Here is a 20,329-nt window from a genome sequence, read left to right as displayed (position 1 = left end):
GTCTGTCTCCAGCACTGGGTGGAAATCTAGTACATAGTAGGAGCTAGAGAACTCTATGCATGAATGAATGGGGGCAGAATTTACCGAATCAGATACACTATAAGGCAGAATTAAATAAGTTCTAATAAAGAACAGGCAGAGTGCTCTGGGAATGCAGAAGAAAGAGTTGGTCTCTCTGGCTGAAAGAAACCAGGTCTCTCGGAGAGACTAGTGGAGGTGGCAGAAAGACTATCTCTTGGAAGAAACTGGTTCATTTTCATTGTGCTTCTAAAAAGGCAATGAACTTGGGATTCTCCGAGCCTGGAAGTGTAGAATAAATGAAATATTCTTTTTGATTTTTGCCACGGATGATGTACTCGATGTATGTAGCTTCTGAGACACTAACTTTGAAATTAATTATATTTTCTGTGTGGAGGAATCGTTCCCTCACAACAGCAGAAATTTGTATTCTTCACTCTCACCCCTCCTCCCTGTCCCCCGTGGCCCCGTAGGTCCAGCCTCCCTTCTGCACCCCAGATGAATTCACATACTGGGCGACAGACTGCGGAAATTACGCCGGGGCGCTTATGTATTTCTGTTCATTTTATGTCATCATTGCCTACATCATGCTAAACCTGCTTGTAGGTAAGTGATGTTCCTTGAATATGTTCTAATATGCTTACGCTCAGGTACTTAGAGAATTATGTACAATTTGCAAGTAATTATCCCAGATTGCTTGGGGCGGGTGTTTCACGGCATTAATTATAAATTGTTGCGTCTCTATCCAGAAGCTGAAAAGACCTTTGAAAGGCATGTAAATGACAGTTGATTGCAATTTCACGAGTTGTCCTATTAATTATGATCATTAATTTCAAAAGAGCTCTTCTTATGTGTTGAGTTGAACAGATCTCAGGGAAGCCTACCTTTATGGCCTTGAAAGATCCCAGTTATGTTTTTGAAAGATACATGGCGTTCACCCAGGTGTGGGGCCACCCAGAACCCAATCCGACCTTTAAAAACTGCTCTGGAACTGTCAACTGAGAGTGAAAGCCAGCTGGCATGGATATCTCCACACACAGAATGTCTGTTTATGCTCCTGACCCTCATGTTTTGGAAAGGCAGGAGCTGGATAAATAGCTTAGTCCAAGTGTAAGATATGCCAACTTGGAAAACACACTAAAAGCACTTTAAAAATTTGGCTTATAACGTAGGTGAAAAAATCCATTATTTATAATAGATGTTTTACTTTTTCTAAAAAATGACAGATTAGCATAATTATCTAACTTCTCCACTTTTCTTTTTTCTTTTCTTAGCCATCATTGTGGAGAATTTCTCCTTGTTTTATTCCACGGAGGAGGACCAGCTTCTAAGTTATAACGATCTTCGCCACTTTCAAATCATATGGAATATGGTGGATGATAAACGAGAGGTAGGAAAGGGGGCTGCTGCTCATGCCCTCCCCAAAGAGAGGCATTGCCCTTCCTCAAACATGTAAGTGGTCTTTTTGTCACCAGTGGACATCTAGTGAATTTGGAATGGCCATTGGTGAATTGTAGAAAGCCGCCATTGACCATTCTGCAGAATATGCTGAGAGGGGAGAGGGACAGAATGGCCCCCCTCATGTCCTGTCCAACCATGGACGTCCTCTTCTTTGGACATTCAGAAAGTCACCAAGGAAAGGAAACCAAGGAAGCTCTGAAGAAACCAGCCCTGGGCTGGGGGCAGGAAAAGGGGGAAAGTTCAAATCACCAGAGCGATGGTGTAACACAGAGCCACAGAGAGCCACCGACAGCAATCTTGATAAGAAGTGTGAAAGGGTTATTGAGTGGTTTCTGAAAGTTATTTTTAATTATTTTGGACTTACTCTTTGAATACTTTAATCTTAAAGCTTACCCAGGATTTCCTAGAATTAGCCGAAACTGCAGCACCTTCTTCTGCTGCTCCATTCTTCCCCATTCTTCATCTCAACAAACACTCGGGTGCTGGGGATACAGCAATGAGCACCATGGAAAGGCCCCCATGCTCTCAGAGCCTCTGTTCTAATAAAGAGTGAAACTAATTATAATTATTATTATTATCTCAAGAAGCTATAAGTACTCTGCAGAAGGTAATAGAGACTGGTTGGACTGGGGGCGGGGGCAGGCCACTTTAGTGGGGTGGCCATGACGGTCTGGTTGGGGAGGTGCTGTTAGACCCGACCTCTGAAAACAAAGTTCTGCTGTGGGAAAATGTAGGGGGGAAGATCCAAAAATCGTTGCAGGAAGAGTTCACAAAGGACATGAAGACCAAGGAGCCAGAACAGGCTGAGGAGGGGCGCCTGGGTGGCACAGCGGTTAAACGTCTGCCTTCGGCTCAGGGCATGATCCTGGCGTTATGGGATCGAGCCCCACATCAGGCTCCTCCCCTATGAGCCTGCTTCTTCCTCTCCCACTCCCCCTGCTTGTGTTCCCTCTCTCGCTGGCTGTCTCTATCTCTGTCGAATAAATAAATAAAATCTTTAAAAAACAAAAAAAAAAAAGAACAGGCTGAGGGATGCCTGGGTGGCTCAGTCGTTAAGCGTCTGCCTTCGGCTCAGGGCGTGATCCCGGCGTTCTGGGATCAAACCCCACATCAGGCTTCTCCACTGGGAGCCTGCTTCTTCCTCTCTCACTCCCCCTGCTTGTGTTCCCTCTCTCGCTGGCTGTCTCTCTCTGTCAAATAAATAAATAAAATCTTAAAAAAAAAAAAAAAAACAGGCTGAGGAAAGGGGCATACCAAGCTAGGCCTGCACGGTAATGCCTGGCTTTCCCCTCCCCTTCTGCCCCCATCTCCCTGACGCCCCCCACTTCCCCAGGCACCAGGCTCAGGGGACTTTCTCTGAGACAGTGGCCTGCACGTGTGGCCGTCTGACCCAGTTCTCCCTTCTTCCCTCGATCCACCTGCAGCTCCAAGATGGCTGCCTGCAGGAACCTGTTTTCCTTGGACACACACGTCAATAATGGTGCCACCGGGGGCTCCTGGGTGGCTCAGTGGTTAGGTGTCTGCCTTCGGCTCAGGGCGTGATCCGTGTGTGTGTGTGTGTGTGTGTGTAATCCCCCCACATCGGGCTGTGCTCCGCTGGGAGCCTGCTTCTTCCTGTCCCACTCCCCCTGCTTGTGTTCCCTCTCTCGCTGTCTTTCTCTGTCAAATAAATAAGTAAATAAATCTTTAAAAAAATAAAAAATAAAAAAAATAATGGTGCCACGGGTCACAGGCTAAGGTGTCAGTAACTGTCAGGAATTCACGGGTTGCCCCTGTCCCTGCCCCTTGCCCAGGGCCTGCATTCCCAGAGGCTAGGTGGTGCTGCCCATGAGGGAGCCACACGTGTTCGATTTTCAGAACCTGGAGCTGCTCTGACCAGATTCTCTTGTATGTAACTGTTCTAATAATGGAGAAGACCTGAACAGGAGTGATCATTCCCTAGAAGAACCACTTAGAATGAGTGTTGAGAGGTTGAGGCATCTAGGCGCAGTGAAGAGGAGGCTCGTGTACATGGGAATGTTCTGCTTTTTCTTGTGATTCACACATTACCAACCCACTCAGCATGTGTTTTAGAGAAACAGATGAGCAGGGGCTGAGTCAGTGAGACAGGCCGGGAGAAGAGGAGCCCGGTAAAGCCGGGGCTGAGGCCAGGGAGGCAGAGGGCCTACTTTGCACCCTCCCAGGCTCCCAGGGCTGCCGGGAAGCACCAGCAGAAAATCCAAGCGCCCAGCCTTCAGTGTGGTGCTCCTGTCAGCACACCCCCTCACCCAGGCCCGGGGGAGGCCAGCAACTTCCTGGCTGCCCGGTGCTGATTATGTTATCTTTTGAGAAAAAGAGCTGGTGTTTCAGGGTTTTGGTTTTTTGTTTTTTTGGTTTTTTTGTTTTTTTTCTGTGAAAATAGAATCCCAAGCGAATCCTTATGGCCTAAAGATGATTTACCAGTTACTGTGCTCTGCCCGCCAGGGGGTGATTCCAACTTTCCGGGTGAAGTTCCNNTGAGGCTGCTCCGGGGGAGGCTGGAGGTGGATCTGGACAAAGACAAGCTCCTGTTTAAGCACATGTGCTACGAAATGGAGAGGCTGCATAACGGGGGTGACGTCACTTTCCACGACGTCCTCAGGTACGAGGGGGTCTTCCCAGCTGCGGGTCACAGAGCAGACCCGAGTCCAGGGCCTGAAGCCGTGGCCGTTCAAGGCCTGGTGAAACACAGCCAACAAGGGGGTTCCTAAGCCAAGATGCCATGTGCCCTGAGGTGACAAGTTGAGGCCGCGCTGCTCAGGCTCCAAGGGGCCTTTGTCACCGTCCTGTAAGGACCGTGTCTGAGTGAGTGTCTCACACAGGAGCAGGGAGAAGCAGTCGCCTGATGTCCCCAGGAGTGCCCCTCACTGACTGGGGAGCCCCTAACGGGGAGGGGGAGGAGGAAGGGGCCTCCGGAGCACAGCCGCCCCTTGTTTTGTGAGGAAGGAGCTGGTCCCGGAGAGTCATGTGTCTTGCTCAGTGACGCAGCCTCGGTGGTCAAGCTGGGGCTAAAGTCCAGATCTTCTCACACGTGGGGCGCTCTGTGATGGTTGCCCCCCGCTTGGATGGCAAGCCACATTTTCCGTTCAGTGAGTACCCAGACAGGACAAAGGAAACAAAGTACCGTAAACTGAGCGGCTTAAACAGGTGTATTGTCTCATAGTCCTGGAGGCCAGAGGCTTGAGTTCAAGGGGTCGGCCGGGCTGATTCCTTCTGAGGCTGCGAGGGGGAATCTGTTCCAGCTTCTGGGGTTTTGCCAGCCATCTCTGTAGAAACATCACCCCGATCCCTGCCTCCCCCTTCATGTGTGGTTCTCCCCATGTGCATGTGTGTGTGTGTGTGTGTGTGTGTGTGTGTGTCCACATCTTCCCTTTTATAAGGACACCATTCATATTAGATTAGGGACCCAGCCCACTCCGATATGACCTCATCTTAACTAATGACATCTACAGTGACCTATTCCTGAATAAGATCACATTTTGAGGTACTGAGGGTTATGACTCCAACATCTATTTTTTTAGGGCAGAAAACAATTCAGTCCATAACAGCGTTTTAAACAGGAATCCATGGATAAATTCCAGAGGTCCATGGACTTGGAAACAATTCCATCTTTATTTTCATGAATCACTCCCGGAAATGCAGCATTTCCGTCAGTGATGAATGCAGGCGACAAACCACAGCCATATTAACAATGCGTGCGTCTTTGTCGCGAGCAGGAATCACAGGTATTCTCAGATCACGTCATTGACGTCGCTGATAGCTTAAATATCCTTTACACTCACCAGTACTTCTAAGTTGCGGTGGTCATTTGACCTCAGCTGGATGTTATTATTTAATGCAATAATAAAGAAGCATTTATGTTACTATGACCCCATCTTGTTAAAATTTTTCTAAAATTAATTTTACTTTTTTTAATTGAAGTAGAGTTGACACACGATATTACATTAGTTTCAGGCATACAGCACAGTGACTCAACCACTCTGTATGTATTGCTAAGCTCACTGCAAGAGTAGGTAACATCAGTCACCAAACAACGCTGGTGCGGCATCAGTGGCCATATCCCCCATGCTACACTTTTCATTCCCGTGACTTATTCAATCCAACACTGGAAGCCTGGACCTCCCACTCCCCTTCATCTGTTTCGCCCAGCCCCCCAGCCCCCTCCCCTCTGGCAACCACCAGTTTGCTCTCTGTATTTATGGGTCTATCTCTGCTTTGTTTTATTTTTTAGATTCTACATGTAAGTGAAATCACATGGTATCTGTCTTTCTTTTTCTGGCTTATTCCCCTTTGCATAATACCCTCTAGGTCCATTCATGTCGTCACAAATAGCAAGATCTCATTCTTTTTTTATGATTGAGAAATATTCCAGTGTATATATACTACATCTTCTTCATTCATTCTATCATCACTTTTTAAAGAAAATATGAGAACTGCATTTCAGTATAGTTGGTTTCCTTTGTAATAATAGGTATTTTATTTTATGCATTTAAAACGTTCTTCTATGCAAAGTCCCATAGGCTCCACTCTCAAAGAGGTCCATGCACAGGAAAAGGCAAGGCCCTCCTCCAGCAGTAGCTGTTTCCATCACGCTGCTCGTACTTGGCAGGTGAAGTGTTGGGTTACGGTGACACGCATTCAGAAGCACTCAGGTATACAGAAACACGCTTGGGACTGAAATTTGAAAAGAGGTCAGAACAAGAAGGGCCTGGGAAAGGTTCTCTCAAGTTAATTGTTTTACTTCCCACTATTCACTTCTTCCAGGGGCAAGTTAAGGGCAGAAAGAGAGGCACAAAATACGTGTGATTAGCAAAGGATGCTGTCTCTCTCAGAACGTCACCAAGTCGTTCCTCCTGGTGACAAATATTTTGGGCTGAAAGCAAAGCACGGGGACATAACCACTGTCATTAGCAATTATCATTCAGCCTCTCTGGAACCCAGTGAGATATCTGATAAAATGGGCCCAGGCGAAGCCAATGGGGGTATCGGTTGCCCCTCCCTGGCCCTATAGCTCAGTGAATGACGAAAACAGTTCGGCAGTGACAGATTCTGGATGAGGCAGGGATGAGAGGAAGAGCAAACACATCTCCTTCCTCATGGTGGGAAGAGCCTCAGCAAAGAGGTCAGGGTAGCAGTGCTGCATGGGGGGCCTCCTGAGCACCTCCGTGCCGTGACGTGGGCTGCAGGGGCGGTACAGAGCTCACAGGCAGGGCCCCCAGGAGGCACTGCCTGGACCTGTTGTGCCAAGGTCAGAATGGGAGCGAGTCTTCTACCCTGACTTTGCTTCCACCAAAATGAATGAGGAAGATCCAGGGGCGCAAAAGAGATCAATGGAGAGGGGAATGGGGGGAGGGGAGGGAGCGGGAAGCGTGACCTTTGGCCAAGCCTGTTAACCATCCCCAGCTGGACCTGAATGAGACAAAAGTATAGAGAGAGCACTCTTCCTTCTACAGGGAATGTTCCAAAGCCTTAAGCAGCTGATAATGGAGATGAGGGCCCAGCCTGAATCTTTTGTTTTACAAACACTTACATGGCACTTACTGCTGTAAGCACTTCACAAGTCTTAACTCAAGCACTTAATTAGTGGGTACCATGAGTATCCTCATCTTACAGAGGAGGTGACATAACTAGCCCAGGTCTCCCCCTAGCCCAGTGGCACAGGGACACTACCTTGGTTGGACTGATCTCCTCTCTGGAGTTTGAGATGTCTACCGGTCAGAATCGCAGGGGAGTCAGACCTGGCATGCTCTCCTGTCCCCCCACCAGCATGCTCTCCTACCGGTCGGTTGACATCCGGAAGAGTCTGCAGCTGGAGGAGCTGCTGGCCAGGGAGCAGCTGGAGTACACTATCGAGGAGGAGGTGGCCAAGCAGACCATCCGCATGTGGCTGAAAAAGTGCTTAAAGCGCATCAGAGCTGTGAGTCAACTGGAAATGTCTGGGTTTTTATTTCCTCCTCTCAAAGGGCGAAGAAGAGGGAGAAAAGAAAAGAGCTTGGGGTGGGGGGTGGGGTGCCTGGTGGCTCAGTCAGTTAAGCGTCTGCCTTCAGCTCAGGTCATGATCTCAGGGTCCTGGGATCAAGTCCCACATCGGGCTCCCTGCTCAGAGGGGAGTGTGCTTGAGATTCTCTCTCTCCCTCTGCCCCTCCCCTACCATGCTCTCTTTCTCTCTCTCAAATAAATAAATAAAACCTTTTAAGAAGAAGAGAAAAGAGTTTCGTGAGAACAGAGTTTCGTGAGCAACGGGATGAGATCCTCCTGTGATCGGTGTCGCGGCCCTTCAGCTATGTCAGCGTCATCCCCTCGTGATGGCCACATGATGATTCGTTCCTCAGCTCCAGTCCAGACCCAGCTGCGCCCTCTTTAGCACAGACCATAAGACGTTCCCACTGAATCACATTTTTATAATAGAACATGAATGTTTAAAAAGCAGTTTACTGAGGAGCTCCTGGGTGGCTCAGGCGGTTAAGCATCCGGCTCTTGATTTTGGCTCAGGTCATGATCTCAGGGTCATAAGATCGAACCCCACATCAGGCTCCACGCTGACTGTGGAGCCTGCATAAGAGTCTCTTCTCTCTCTCTCCCTCTTCCCACCGCTCCCCCCCCCCCCCCCCCCCCCGCTCTCCCTCTCCCTAAAAAAAAAAAGGAGTTTACTGATATTAAAATATTTGTGATCTCCATTTATCAAACTCAACTGTTCAAAATGCCCAAAATCTCTACATGTTGAGTGGCAAGTGAATTTACAAAACTACTTTTAAACTGTTTCTAAAAATTCCACCATACCATTGATAATATTGTTTGGTCTTTAACAGAGGTCACCTCTCCTGGGAGTTAAATGATCTGTGTGCTGCCTTTAGAATTACAAGCTTATAAGATTCTCTGACTCATAAATCAATGGACACATACTATGTTGACATACACTGTGTTTACAATAGGCATTTCTACTAGATAATTACTTTTATGAATGTTTTTGACTTACCGTTCACAGAGGAAAAAAATCAAATTAGTCACTAAATATTTATATTTAACAGATTTTTTAAATCCTGTTTCTCAGAACAACACCAGCTGCAGGAAACATATCTTTCTATTGGAGGAGAAAAGGTCCCCAGAGAAACAAAACAGCCCAACCTCCTCCAGCTGACCCGTCATAGCCCTGCTCACTCTGGGGGATCCAGCCTGCTCCCCACAGGCCCCAAGAGGGCCCGGGGAGCTGGCTCAACACCAGACAGTGCTTCTGAGTGTGTGCGAGACAGACTGGCCTGCTCCTATCCAAGAGCCAAGGCGAGAGCAAGGGTTTCGCTCATCCACCCACGGCTCTCTGCCTAGGGCGGTCAGTATTGGCTTAATGAGCACAGAGCACAATAAGAGGGGAAAAAATAGAACACCTACATTAGCGATTCAAAAATTCTACTTTAAATACAGCACAAGCTGTATCAGTGGACATAGTTATTCCTATTGTAATGCAAATAAGCATGGGTTGGCGTGTCTACGCCCTCCTTCATAGCAGTGTGATAGGGAAATGAGTGAAGCATCCTCATTTGGCCGCTCCTTAGAGGTCACCAAGCATACAGGTTCTTCGGAGAGGAGAGAAGAAAATACGATTTGAATGGTGGGGGATGGGGGCTGTTAGGCTGATTTTTCTGTTACCGACAGAGTAATCATTTTCCACAGAAACAGCAGCAGTCCTGCAGCATCATCCACAGCCTGAGAGAGAGCCAACAGCAGGAGCTGAGCCGCTTCCTGAACCCGCCCAGCATCGAGACCACGCAGCCCAGTGAGGACGCGAACGCTAACAGTCAGGGTAACAATGCGCAATCTGAGGTACGGGTGCGAGGCGTCCTTCCGAGGGCAGTACGTGCATTTCTAAAAATAAAAAATAAATTGGTGCTGTTCACATAGCCATTTCAAACAAGGTGACAGTATTTCTAATTGGAAGTTTTAAGTTAAAAACGATTGGAACATGTTGATCCAGATTATGTTTGGATCTTTGCAGCTCAGAATCGTTTGGGGTTATTTCAAAGGATTCTGATTCTGAGTTGTAGGAATACTAAAAACAAAAAAAAAGAAAAGTGAATGCCCAGAACTTACCAGTTCTGTCGATTTTTGTCTAAAGAGTTAACATTTTGTCTCTATGCGCTTAACTGGAGTCCAGTGATACTACATGAAGAACGTGCTTTGCCTGAAACTCTGCCCTACACGCTCGCTTCTACCAAGTCCTAGGAACTTGCGGTGGAGTCAGTGGCGATGTTTGTAACTGGCCACCAGCCTCCTTAAATCGACTCATGAAGGGTTTGTCCTTCCTTAGTTGGGCATCGGAAGCCTATGGAATTCAGGAGGATTCGCCTGAGGACCTTCTTTTTACCCGGGCGTAGCTTATTTCCGTTTCCAGACGCAATGCCCGTGTCCATACAGACGCGCAGAGAGGCGCGGGCACCCTGGAGAGCCCTGCGCGGGGACCAGCAGCTGGCCGGAGGTCCTGCCCTTTTTGAGGGCGCAGTCGTGCACCGGCTGGAGTTGATCCAGCATTCCGAGATGAGCCCCCTGGCAGCGTCAGGCTTCATGGCGTGCAGTGACACAGCCAGCCGGGGGTCCGCCCTAAATACTGAAGCCTGAGGCTGCGCGGCCCAGCGGGACGCTCCAAGGGGACCTCTTGTTCCAAAGTCCAGTTTGGAGTGGATTTCATGCTGTTGGCCCCTCAGCATGTAGGAATCATCTGCCGCCAACAACAGGGACCCGTGCAGGGACAGTCCGTAAAGGCGGAGGGGGGAGGGGAGGGGGAAGAGAGCGGGGTGGGGGGGAACAGAGGCTTCTACAATGGCCCTGCCACCAGGGCCAGGGAGCAGGGATAGGATCCAGCCAGCCAGGCAGGGCTGATGAGGCTGGCAAAGCGATGATTACGGAACTCTCTGGTTTTAGGTAAACCAACAAAAAACCCCACCCATGAGGTAATCAAAAAACCAAGAGGAAATAAGAGATGTGAAGACCAAGAGGCTGATAGGAAAGGAGGAAAGGGGAAGGTGACAGTGCACCCGAGAGAGTAAAATGTGTGGAGAGTCTCAGCATTTCTCCCTGACATTAGTCTTAACTGGTATAAGCTTCGTTCTGCTCTGGGCTGCGGGAGAGTTTGCCTGCTGAGAACTCTCTTCCTGCAGCACTAGGACTGACCTCCAGGTTGGCAAGAATATACTTTGGCCAAACCGAGCAGTCCCTGCAGCCCGCCTTCCTTCCTAGTCCACGGAGACACCCCAGGGGCTGGCGGGAGGGGTGTGGGCAGTGGCCCTGGGAGTGAAGGAATCCTGGAGGGCTGCCAGGAGGAGGCGCTACCTGGAGAATTGCGTCCCCCTTCACCACGTGCAGTGGTGACCCTCACTTTCCTGGACTCTCTGAACCCATTTTCTCTTCTCCCTTCCCCATTGTGGACTCTGTGGCTCCCATACTATTTTTCCCACTGGTTTTCCTATGGTGCTTTCCTCCTTTCTTACAATAAAATGAGAGCCCAGAGCAGTGCATAGGGCAGAAGGGGAGCACAGCGGTGAGACAGAACCCTAACCACCTCATCTCGCCCGCGCAGACCAGCAGCCAGCAGCAGCTCCTGAGCCCCACGCTGTCGGACAGAGGCGGCGGCCGGCAGGACGCCACAGACCCCGGGAAGCCCCAGAGGAAGTTTGGGCAGTGGCGGCTGCCCTCAGGTTTGTGCTCCGGGTCCCTCCGCCATTGATTCAGGTGTCTACACTCCGTGGGTTTTGGGTCTCGGATTTCAAATTCAGGTCTGCCTCTCAAGTATTTAGACTCCCCTCACTATTGCTTACAGTACCCGTCCTTTATCTTTGTCTTTTTTTTTTCTTTGTGTATACTAATGAACACCTGCTCACCCATATTTCTGTGACACTTGTATTTGCCCAGATTGGAACATTTAGTGATTTTTTTGGTTAAGTTTTTTGTGATTATCTCAAAGTGCGGTGGTGGGCAGGTAGCACGCTTTCAAATGGTATTACTAGTTGTCCATGAACATAATTTTAAAGACCATGCATATAAAGTTTATGACTATAAAGAACCGAGAGCTAGAAGGGGCTCATACTTACCATCTATGGGTCGGGAGGTGTTTACAGGACTGGTTTCGTTGTTACTGCTGGGGATATCACAGCTTTTCGGGGATGGCTTGCACAGGGCTGAACAGCTCCGCATTGCTCATAGGACTCTTGTCAATTCCACAGCACCCAAACCAATAAGCCACTCAGTGTCTTCGGTCAACTTACGATTTGCAGGGCGCACAACAATGAAATCCGTAGTGTGCAAAATGAACCCCATGACTGACACGGCGTCGTGCGGTTCAGAGGTTAAGAAGTGGTGGACCCGGCAGCTGACGGTGGAGAGCGACGAAAGTGGCGATGACCTTCTGGATATTTAGGTGGACTCGGCTCAGAGCAAGGTCTCGAGGGAACACTGTTTTCTGACGTTGTACTCCTACGGTCTAACGTCCACTAGTGGGCAGTCCGGACTTCAGACGTTGTTTAATTCCACCCTGTCTCGAGATTTCTTTTTTTAAGTGGATTTTTGTCCTGCCGTAGGAAGGCGTAAACCTTGGTCTGTCGCAATTGTGCATATGAGGGGTTGTGACGGGTGTTCAAGAAAATTCACGTAATGGTAGTATTCGTAATATTGCCCAGTACCAGGTGTAGATCATTCAGACATTTCATATATCCTGTCTAGGTGAACTAAGGTGTATATTCATATATGCTCTTAGGCAGTATTACCACCCCCTGAAAGAGTGCTAAGCCCAAAGTGGCTGATATTTATGGTACAGAAGCTGTAGCTTTAGTTCATGTTATTCCCACTTCCACCAGAAATACTTCCCTTGGGAAAATTTGTTATTTATGATTGATCTGAAAAGGTCAGCACTGAGCTCATACTAAATTGATAGTAGTTTTACAAACTACAGATTCTGAATTTTTAAAAGTATATTCTTTTTCTCATGTCATTCGTAAAAATATGCACAAGATATTTAGAGGTCAGACCAAGTCAATTTCTGGCCTCAGTCTCTCTGATGAAACCGTTGCCTGCTTCCTAGAGAATTGGGTGTGCAGGGACCAGGCAAGGAAATTGGCCCAAGGAGCCAACTGCTTTAAAACAAACATGTACATGGATCGCTGGAGGTACACGGTTACGTAAAGATGTTGAGTTTCTTTCAAAGCCTTTTAATAACTAAGTTTAGCAAAAAGCGTAAAACTACGTGATTCAGCCTATTAAAGAAATCTTCAGGTGTGGGTTGTTATCACTGGCTTCAATTCCTACCCAGGCTATGTCCATTTTGCCATCAAGTCGGCGAAGACATTATGAGTTGATCGCAGCGCACCAGTGCCGTGTTGGATTCAAAATGACTCCCTGCTCCCAGACTCTTCTATGGAAATAATGGCAACTTTGCAAAATCCTGCTTGGAACCCACAGTTTAAGGACCCCACAACTCAGCTGTATTTGTTTCATGTGCTCTGGGACAATTAAAATGCAACTTGATTACAAAGTACCTGGGCCTCTTATGCTGGGTCAACCAAGGAGAAGTGCATCCAGGCTCTTAACTACATCCGTTTTGATTGGAGATTTGCTGTTTCGATGATTTCTTTTCATGGAGCGATGATCCCTGAGTCCTTTGACACCCCGGGTTGCTTTATGGTCTCTTTTTATCTATTTAACGTTCTTAAAATAGCCGAATCCTTTCCGTATAACAAACGTAACATTGTGGTACCATCTATTTATAGGATTAGTTGTGACTCTAGGATAATGGATAATGTTGTGGTACCATCTATTGTTTATAGGATTAGTTGTGACTTTAGGATAATGGGTAACGTTGTGGTACCATCTATTGTTTATAGGATTAGCTGTGACTCTAGAATAATGGGTAATTCAAGTCAGTGCGGCCGAAAGGATTTTATTTGGTTTTATGTTCAGTTGGAGTTTACTTTTTGTATATAAGCAAATCAAATAAATATTGACTTTGTTAAAGAATTTACTCTGAGTTGATGGTCATCTCTAAACCCTTTCTCATGTGTGGAAGGGGGGAATGGGGTTTAGGGGGTGGGATCATTAGGAATCAGGCACTTTGCAAACTCTGTATTTGAATATTCTGTCTATAATTAGTTGGCAAAAGCTCTGTCCCTGATATTCATTTCAGTTCAGTTCCTAAGCCAGAATGTTCCTTTCACGTGTGTGTCCATAATGCTGAGTGAATACCTTCCAAACCCACAATAAAACAGAAAAGGATCTTACATGGCCTGGGTGGGAGCCTGCACTCGTGCTGCATGAAAACGAGATTTTATTTTTTGGCTCATTACACTTGAGTAATACAGCTTCATTCTCACAAAACTGCTGAGCCCTTCCTACAACGTCTGTTAACTGGTGTTCAGCAGAACATCATTGTTGTTCATTCTGCAGTGAAGCAAGGGGCCAAATAGCAATGCATTTAAAGTCATAGCACCCTACATTTTCAATTAAGTGAGACAGCCAAGCAATTCCTGTGGGACTCATCTCTACTGTTTCCTGAAGCCAGTAGAGCGGACAGCAAGCCGAGAAGGTAAGTGCTACCCCTCTTAGCTTTTTCATCAACATATAAAACAGTCCGGTTATGCAGATGGGAAAACTTCGGCCACAACGTTCCCTGGTCCTTAGGGAGCCAGACACTGATACTAATCCTGTCATCATGCCACCCACTGCCTTTAATTAAAGGACGCTGTTGGTTCCAAGCACACCAGAAAGCAGAAGGGGCAGAATAGTTGACACAGAGCCCCCAACGGGAAGAGACCACACATGCATTGCACATATGGCAATTCAAGGGGACTCAAAGGGAACAGGGATGGAGCGAATGGCCGGACCGGTGCTATTCACTCTACTCTCAGTGGTCGATTGACAGCAGCACCCATCTTCAGCGACTGGCCATTGGTGTCCTGTCCAAGCTGAATAAGATAAGGGCATGGAGAAGAAAAACCAGTTATAAAGCCTTAAGCAAAAGCATTTTCAAAGCCAGTTGATTGATGTGTTTGCCTGCTTCTTTGTAGGAAGGAGCAGACTATAGATAAGTGGCTTTCAATGGGCTGCTTGGCAGTGGTGCTCTTTCTCAAACAGTTCTTCAGAAGTTCCTAAAATATTAACCAGGCAAAAGCAGGGCATCCCTAATTGAAATTGGGATGAAGATAAGAACCCCACTCATACGGTCTCTTTTCACCTCCTGGTATGGATTGAATTGTGCCCCCCATCCCACTCCCCCCCCCCAAAAAAAGAGATACTGAAATCCTAACACGTGGCACATGTGAATGTGATCTTTGGGGGGCAGAGTCTGCAGATGTAATGAGTTAAGGTGAGGTCATACTAGAGGAGGGTGGACCCGTAATCCAATATGGCTGGGGTCCTTTTAAGAAGAGAGGGTCACACAGGGAAGAGAATGCCATGTGAAGACACAACACAGAGGGAAGAATTCCATGTGAAGACAGAGGCAGAGATTGGAGCGATGCTGACACGAGCCAAGGAACGTCTAGGGCTGCAAGAAACGGCAAGAGGCGACAAAGGACCCTCCCCTAGAGGCGTCAGAGGGAGCATGGCCCTACCAACACCTTGATTTTGGATTTCTAGCCTCCGAACTGGAGCTGAGGGGATACATTTTTGTTGTTGTAAGACACCCAGTTTGTGGCATTTTGTTACAGCAGCTCTAGAAAAGTAATGCACCTCCAAACCCACTCCAGCCCCCGCAGATGGCTTGAACCATCCCAGGGCCGCAAAGAACCCAGTTGGAAAAACACTGGTACAGATCAAAGATCCTGAGTTTGTAGATTGACAGATGTTTCAAGTCCTGGATTTACTGGTTACTCCTTGTTTAATCTCTGATGAGTGTCATACCTGATCTGGGCCAAAATTTAGCTTCTTGCTTTAAAAAAAAAAAGGTAGGAGAGGTGAGTTTATTCACTTAATTTACCTAACAGGTTCATGAAATCTGTTGTGTGGTCTTACTCCAAGCACACATGCATCACATTCCAAATCATTACCTGGCTGTCTGACACCTCCCCCCACCCCCAGCCAGAATCCCCCAGTGGTCAGTTGTCAAGTAGGACACGTTTTCTGTCTACCACTGCTGGGTTCCAGCTTGAAGCAGGCCTGAGACTGTGGAAGAGAAAAGATCTGACATGAACTCAAGTTCATACTGGACCATTCTAACTTCTGATTTGAGACTGTACTGCTATATAAGGTGACCACTGAACATTTCTAATATATAAGGATGACCAGAAAAGTTGCAGGGTGTTGGAGTTCATATTTGGGACTAAGGGAAGGTTACTGAATAAATTTTAAGGGGATGGTAGAGAAAAAGTGACATCTGTTTTAACTATGGCCTGAGTTGGGCTTGTTTGATATACCAGTTATATGTGTTAAATTGAAGATGTCTCTTACACTTCCGAGGGGAGAATGTAGATTCAGCAGTTGAACTGACAAAGCTGGAAATCACAGAGAGGGATTCACATAGGGGAGCATCAGCACAGAGATAGTCTTAAATCCCTGGCCTGGAGGAGATTACCTGAAGAGGTACCATAGCAAAGAAAGGAAGTCTGAGAGTCTGTACGAGTCTGCTGAGGGTGCCGTAACAAAGTCCCACAGGCTGGGGGGGAGGGGCTTAAATAACCAGACTTGCTGTTCTCAGAGTTCTGGAGGCTGGAATTCCAACATCAAGGCATCAGCAAGGATTGGTTTCCTCTTGGGCCTCTCTCCCTGGATTGTAGATGGTGGTCTTCCTATGTCTTCACATCTTCCTCGTGTGTATGCCTGTGTCTTAATTTCCTCTTATTAAAAGGACACCAGTCATATTGGATCAGGGTGTACCCGTATGACCTCATTTTACCTTACTCACCTGTTTAAAGGCCCTACCTCCATATACAGTCTCGTTCCTGGGTACTGGGAGTTAGGACTTCAACATATGAACTTCAGGCAGACACAATCCAGCCCATAACAGAGTCTATGTCCCTGGTACTTGTGCACAGTACTGGTGCACAATAGAATAGCCTTTCCTAGAACAGTAAAGGCGAGCCATGAGCCTGCCTGAACCCTGCCCAAGACACTCTGAGTATTCTCCCTTCTCAAAGTCCAGAAACACAAAAGAGCTATGTTTCCGGAGTTTCAGGGAGGTCCACTTTTCTGACTCAGTTTGTCAAAGGAAAGAAACAGACACCAAAAACATAGATACCTGAAATCCTAGTTTGCAGCCTGGAAGCTCACAGCTAACAAACTTCCCCAATCATCCCAGCTCAGCACCTTGCTTTCAGGAAAGATCACTCCAATGCCAATACCTCCCAAAAATATGTTTTGACCTCACACTCGTTAGGATGGTTGCTATCCAAAACAAGCAAACAAAACAGAAAATAAAAAAGGCGCTCATGAAGATGTGGAGAAAGTGCCACCCTTGAGGACTGTTGGGAATGTAAAATGGTGCAGCTACTCTGGAGAGCAGTACAGCAGTTCCTCCAAAAATTAAAAACAGAATCACCATACGGTTCCAGCATTACCACTTCGGGGTACATATCCAAAAGAAATGAATGCAGTCTCAAAGAGATATTTTTTACACCCCTGTTTACGGTAGCATTGTTCACAATAGCCAAGAGGGAAAGCACCCAGATATCCATCTTTGGATAGATGGATTTTATATATATATATATATATATAATGGAATATTACTCAGTCTTAAAAAGGAAGGGAATTCTATAGGTAACAATATGATGAACCTGGAGGATATTATGCTAAATGAAATAAGCCAGTCACAAAAGGACAAATATTGTAAGATTCCCCTTATATGAGGTATCAGGAGTAGTAAAACTCAGAAACAGTAAGTAGAAGACTGGTTGCCAGGGGCTGGAGGGAGGGAAATTTTTGTGCAATCGGTACAGAATTTCAGTTTTGCAAGATGAAAAAGTTCTGGAGCTAGTTTACATAGCAATGTGAATATACTTAACACTATTAAAGTGTACACTTAAAAATGGTTAGAATGGTAAATTTTATGTTATACACATTTTATCAGAAATAAAAATTAAACAAAAATTTTTTAATATATCCTGTCATCTGATCCCAAAAGCTAAATGACCAAATCGAAATAGCAAAACAATTTCAATGCCACACTTAAATTACACTCCATATCTGCTTGCTTTCTGTACCTGAGCAGTATACCACGTTTAACGTTAATATTTTATATTAAATTTATTAAATTTATATCCCCAATGCTGCATGTCACTCATTCAATTAAAAATCTGTCTGTAGTATGCGTAGTAAATATCTGAATCCCATTTGAACGTTTAGAGGGCGGGCCTCGCTGACCATTGAATTAAGCTATGGATGGTTTGTGAGAGACAGTTTTGCAGCGGTTTCTCATTCTCCTTTCGTGGGCAGTGATTCAATGTCAATGTCAGTTTTAAGGCTTGGTTACAGAACCAATCCAACCTACAAGAGGAATCCTGTAGCTTCATTGTGTCCCTTTCACAAATGGGGACCTACCACTCCATTTCCTCTACGATGTGGAGAGTGACCCCAAATCACAGTAAGTACAACCACTGGTTTGATGCACCATCCCCTATAGTGCTCCCAATGCCTGCCTGCCACTGAGATGCTTAGCGTTTAAATGACAGCGAACCCAACCATAGGGGCCGAAATGGGCTAAGGCCCGTAGGTTCTCTGCAAATAAATACATACAAAAAGACAGTACTTTTACATTCCAAGCCATGTCAAAACCATCTAAAATAATAAATCAGTCGCTGACCAAGGGCTGCCAGGAATAGCAGAGTAACATTTTCCAGGAAAGTCTTCTTTGGTGAAGCTCACAAGGAAGAGAGTTGTACCCATAAACTGTAGCCAAGAAAGTTAGCTTTTTATCTGTATATTCTTGGGCAATCTTTATTTAACTTTGGAGAGATAAGAGTATAATGTAGGTAACACTCTTGGAGCATAAGAGTAAGTTGGAAAGATTAAAATAAGGACAGAAGCTAGGGAAACAGGAAGATGGGGGGAAATGTAGTCTCTACTCTAGCCCTCCACTCTTGAAAATAGAACATATTACATCATGTTTGCAGGCACTTAGACTCGAATGTTAGCCAGTGGGTCTGGCCAGGGAGAGCACTTCACCAATAGATAGAATGAGTGTATTAGAATCCTCCAGAGAAATAGAGACAATAGGATATATGTGTGTGTGTGTGTGTGTGTGTGTGTGTGTATAGAGAGAGAGAGAGATACATATATATATATATATATATATATAGAGAGAGAGAGAGAGAGAGAGAGAGAGATTTATTTTAAGCAATGGCTCATATGATTTTGTGGGATGATGACAAGTCCAAAATCTATATGGCAGGCTAGCAGACTAAAAATTCAGGCAAGAGTTGATGTTATAATGTTGATTCCAAAATCTACAAACTAGAAACTCCAGAAAGATTTCTATGTTTACAGTCTTGAGGCAGAATTTCTTCTTCTGGAAACTTCAGTCTTTGCTCTTAAGGCCTTCAACTGATGAGATGAGGTCCACTCACATTATGAAGGGTAACTGGCTTTACTCAAAGCCTAGAGATTTAGGTGTTAATCGCATCTTTAAAAATGCCCTTGTGGCAACATCTAAACTAGTGTTTGACCAAACCACTGGGCATTATAGCCTTGCCAAGTTGACACACATTGATTTAAACATCATCGTGAATATCATTTATGATATTCATGAATACCTGTAGTTGGTTAGTACAACCTCAGATAGAGTCACTAGTCTGCCTACAGAATCCAATCGTCTTTTTCTCCCCCAGAGCAAGAAGCAAAGAATGCTGATTTTATTCTCTCGGCTTCTTGCATAACAAGGAAGAAGGGAAAGCAGATGGAGCATGAGAAAAGTTGCACTGACGTTGTTTTTAATATGCTTACTTGTTGTCAAGGTGCTAACCCTAATTCATAAAGCTGCATCAACGGCCGTGAGAGGTACATCACTTCCCACAGGTACAGCCTTGACGTCCTCTATCTTAATTGGCCCCAGGAGCATTAAGACTGTTGTTTTAGAATAGACCAGACTCCAGACACTGTCTTCTCTTTCAGAGTCTGCATTTCCCGTTAGAAACATCATGTAGAGCCCTATCCAGGAAAACACTGGAAACACAACAAAACAGCCCATTAGGGAACATCAGGCCGGCAACGGGTCAATAGTACATTCCACCTATCACAGGAAGAGCTGTCAGAGCACCCCTCTGGTGCCAGGGGACACTCAGCAGTGGGTTCTCCCAGGCACAGAGGAGAGAAAAGCCCCCTTCTGTTCCTGTCTGAGCTCAGACACAAGGGGACAGGAAAGGGAAGGAGTCCCTACTCTCTTGACGTGTTTAGTGGGACTCATGGATGAACTGAAACATCCTTCAGGGATTCATTGCAGGGGGTATGTTGGCCTCTTCCCCCAAACTGTCTCCCCCCCACCTGCATGCAGGGCACCGAACTGCCCCCTGAGGAAGCCTGCCTCTGCCTCCATCTCGCCTCTCCTCCTTCCCGTGGCCGTCAATGGCTGCAGAGAATGCCCCTTTTCTGTCTTCTACCAACTTAGCTTCAGAGCCAAACCCATGCAGAATTTCAAATCGGGTGTTCTTTTTGATCCATGGACTCCTTTTTCAGGGCAATGAAAAGGGGCCTAGCTCAGGGCCAGGTCAAAAGATAATTGGGGATTCTGTGAAGCCCTAATGAGCACAGCCTGAAGGTCCAGGCTGTGTTCTCACTTCGAACAACTACCTTGTGTCGACACGTCACACCACCAGCCCTGATTGTCTTATCCGGGGGTCTCCCAGCCCAGGCAGGGGTTCCACTCCCC

The 20,329-nt window shown here is 46.5% G+C and overlaps 1 protein-coding gene across 1 annotated transcript in view; it reads left to right on the top strand.

Annotated features, from left to right (window-relative positions):
* Nucleotides 1–13,482, top strand: part of NALCN (sodium leak channel, non-selective) — a 285,252-nt gene extending 271,770 nt beyond the window's left edge. The window contains 8 exon segments of the mRNA XM_040624300.1: nucleotides 492–624; nucleotides 1,293–1,408; nucleotides 3,943–3,970; nucleotides 3,973–4,099; nucleotides 7,264–7,414; nucleotides 9,166–9,315; nucleotides 11,066–11,183; nucleotides 11,709–13,482. Coding sequence (XP_040480234.1) covers nucleotides 492–624; nucleotides 1,293–1,408; nucleotides 3,943–3,970; nucleotides 3,973–4,099; nucleotides 7,264–7,414; nucleotides 9,166–9,315; nucleotides 11,066–11,183; nucleotides 11,709–11,902 — 1,017 coding nt within the window. The 3' untranslated portion in view covers nucleotides 11,903–13,482.
* The last annotated feature ends 6,847 nt before the right edge of the window (nucleotides 13,483–20,329 follow it).

Source organism: Ursus maritimus, unplaced genomic scaffold, assembly GCF_017311325.1.
Source record: "Ursus maritimus isolate PB19 unplaced genomic scaffold, ASM1731132v1 scaffold_10, whole genome shotgun sequence".
Taxonomy (NCBI): Eukaryota; Metazoa; Chordata; class Mammalia; order Carnivora; family Ursidae; genus Ursus; species Ursus maritimus.
The sequence above is the reverse complement of the archived record's forward strand: the minus strand, read 5'-3'. Positions and strand labels throughout refer to the sequence as shown.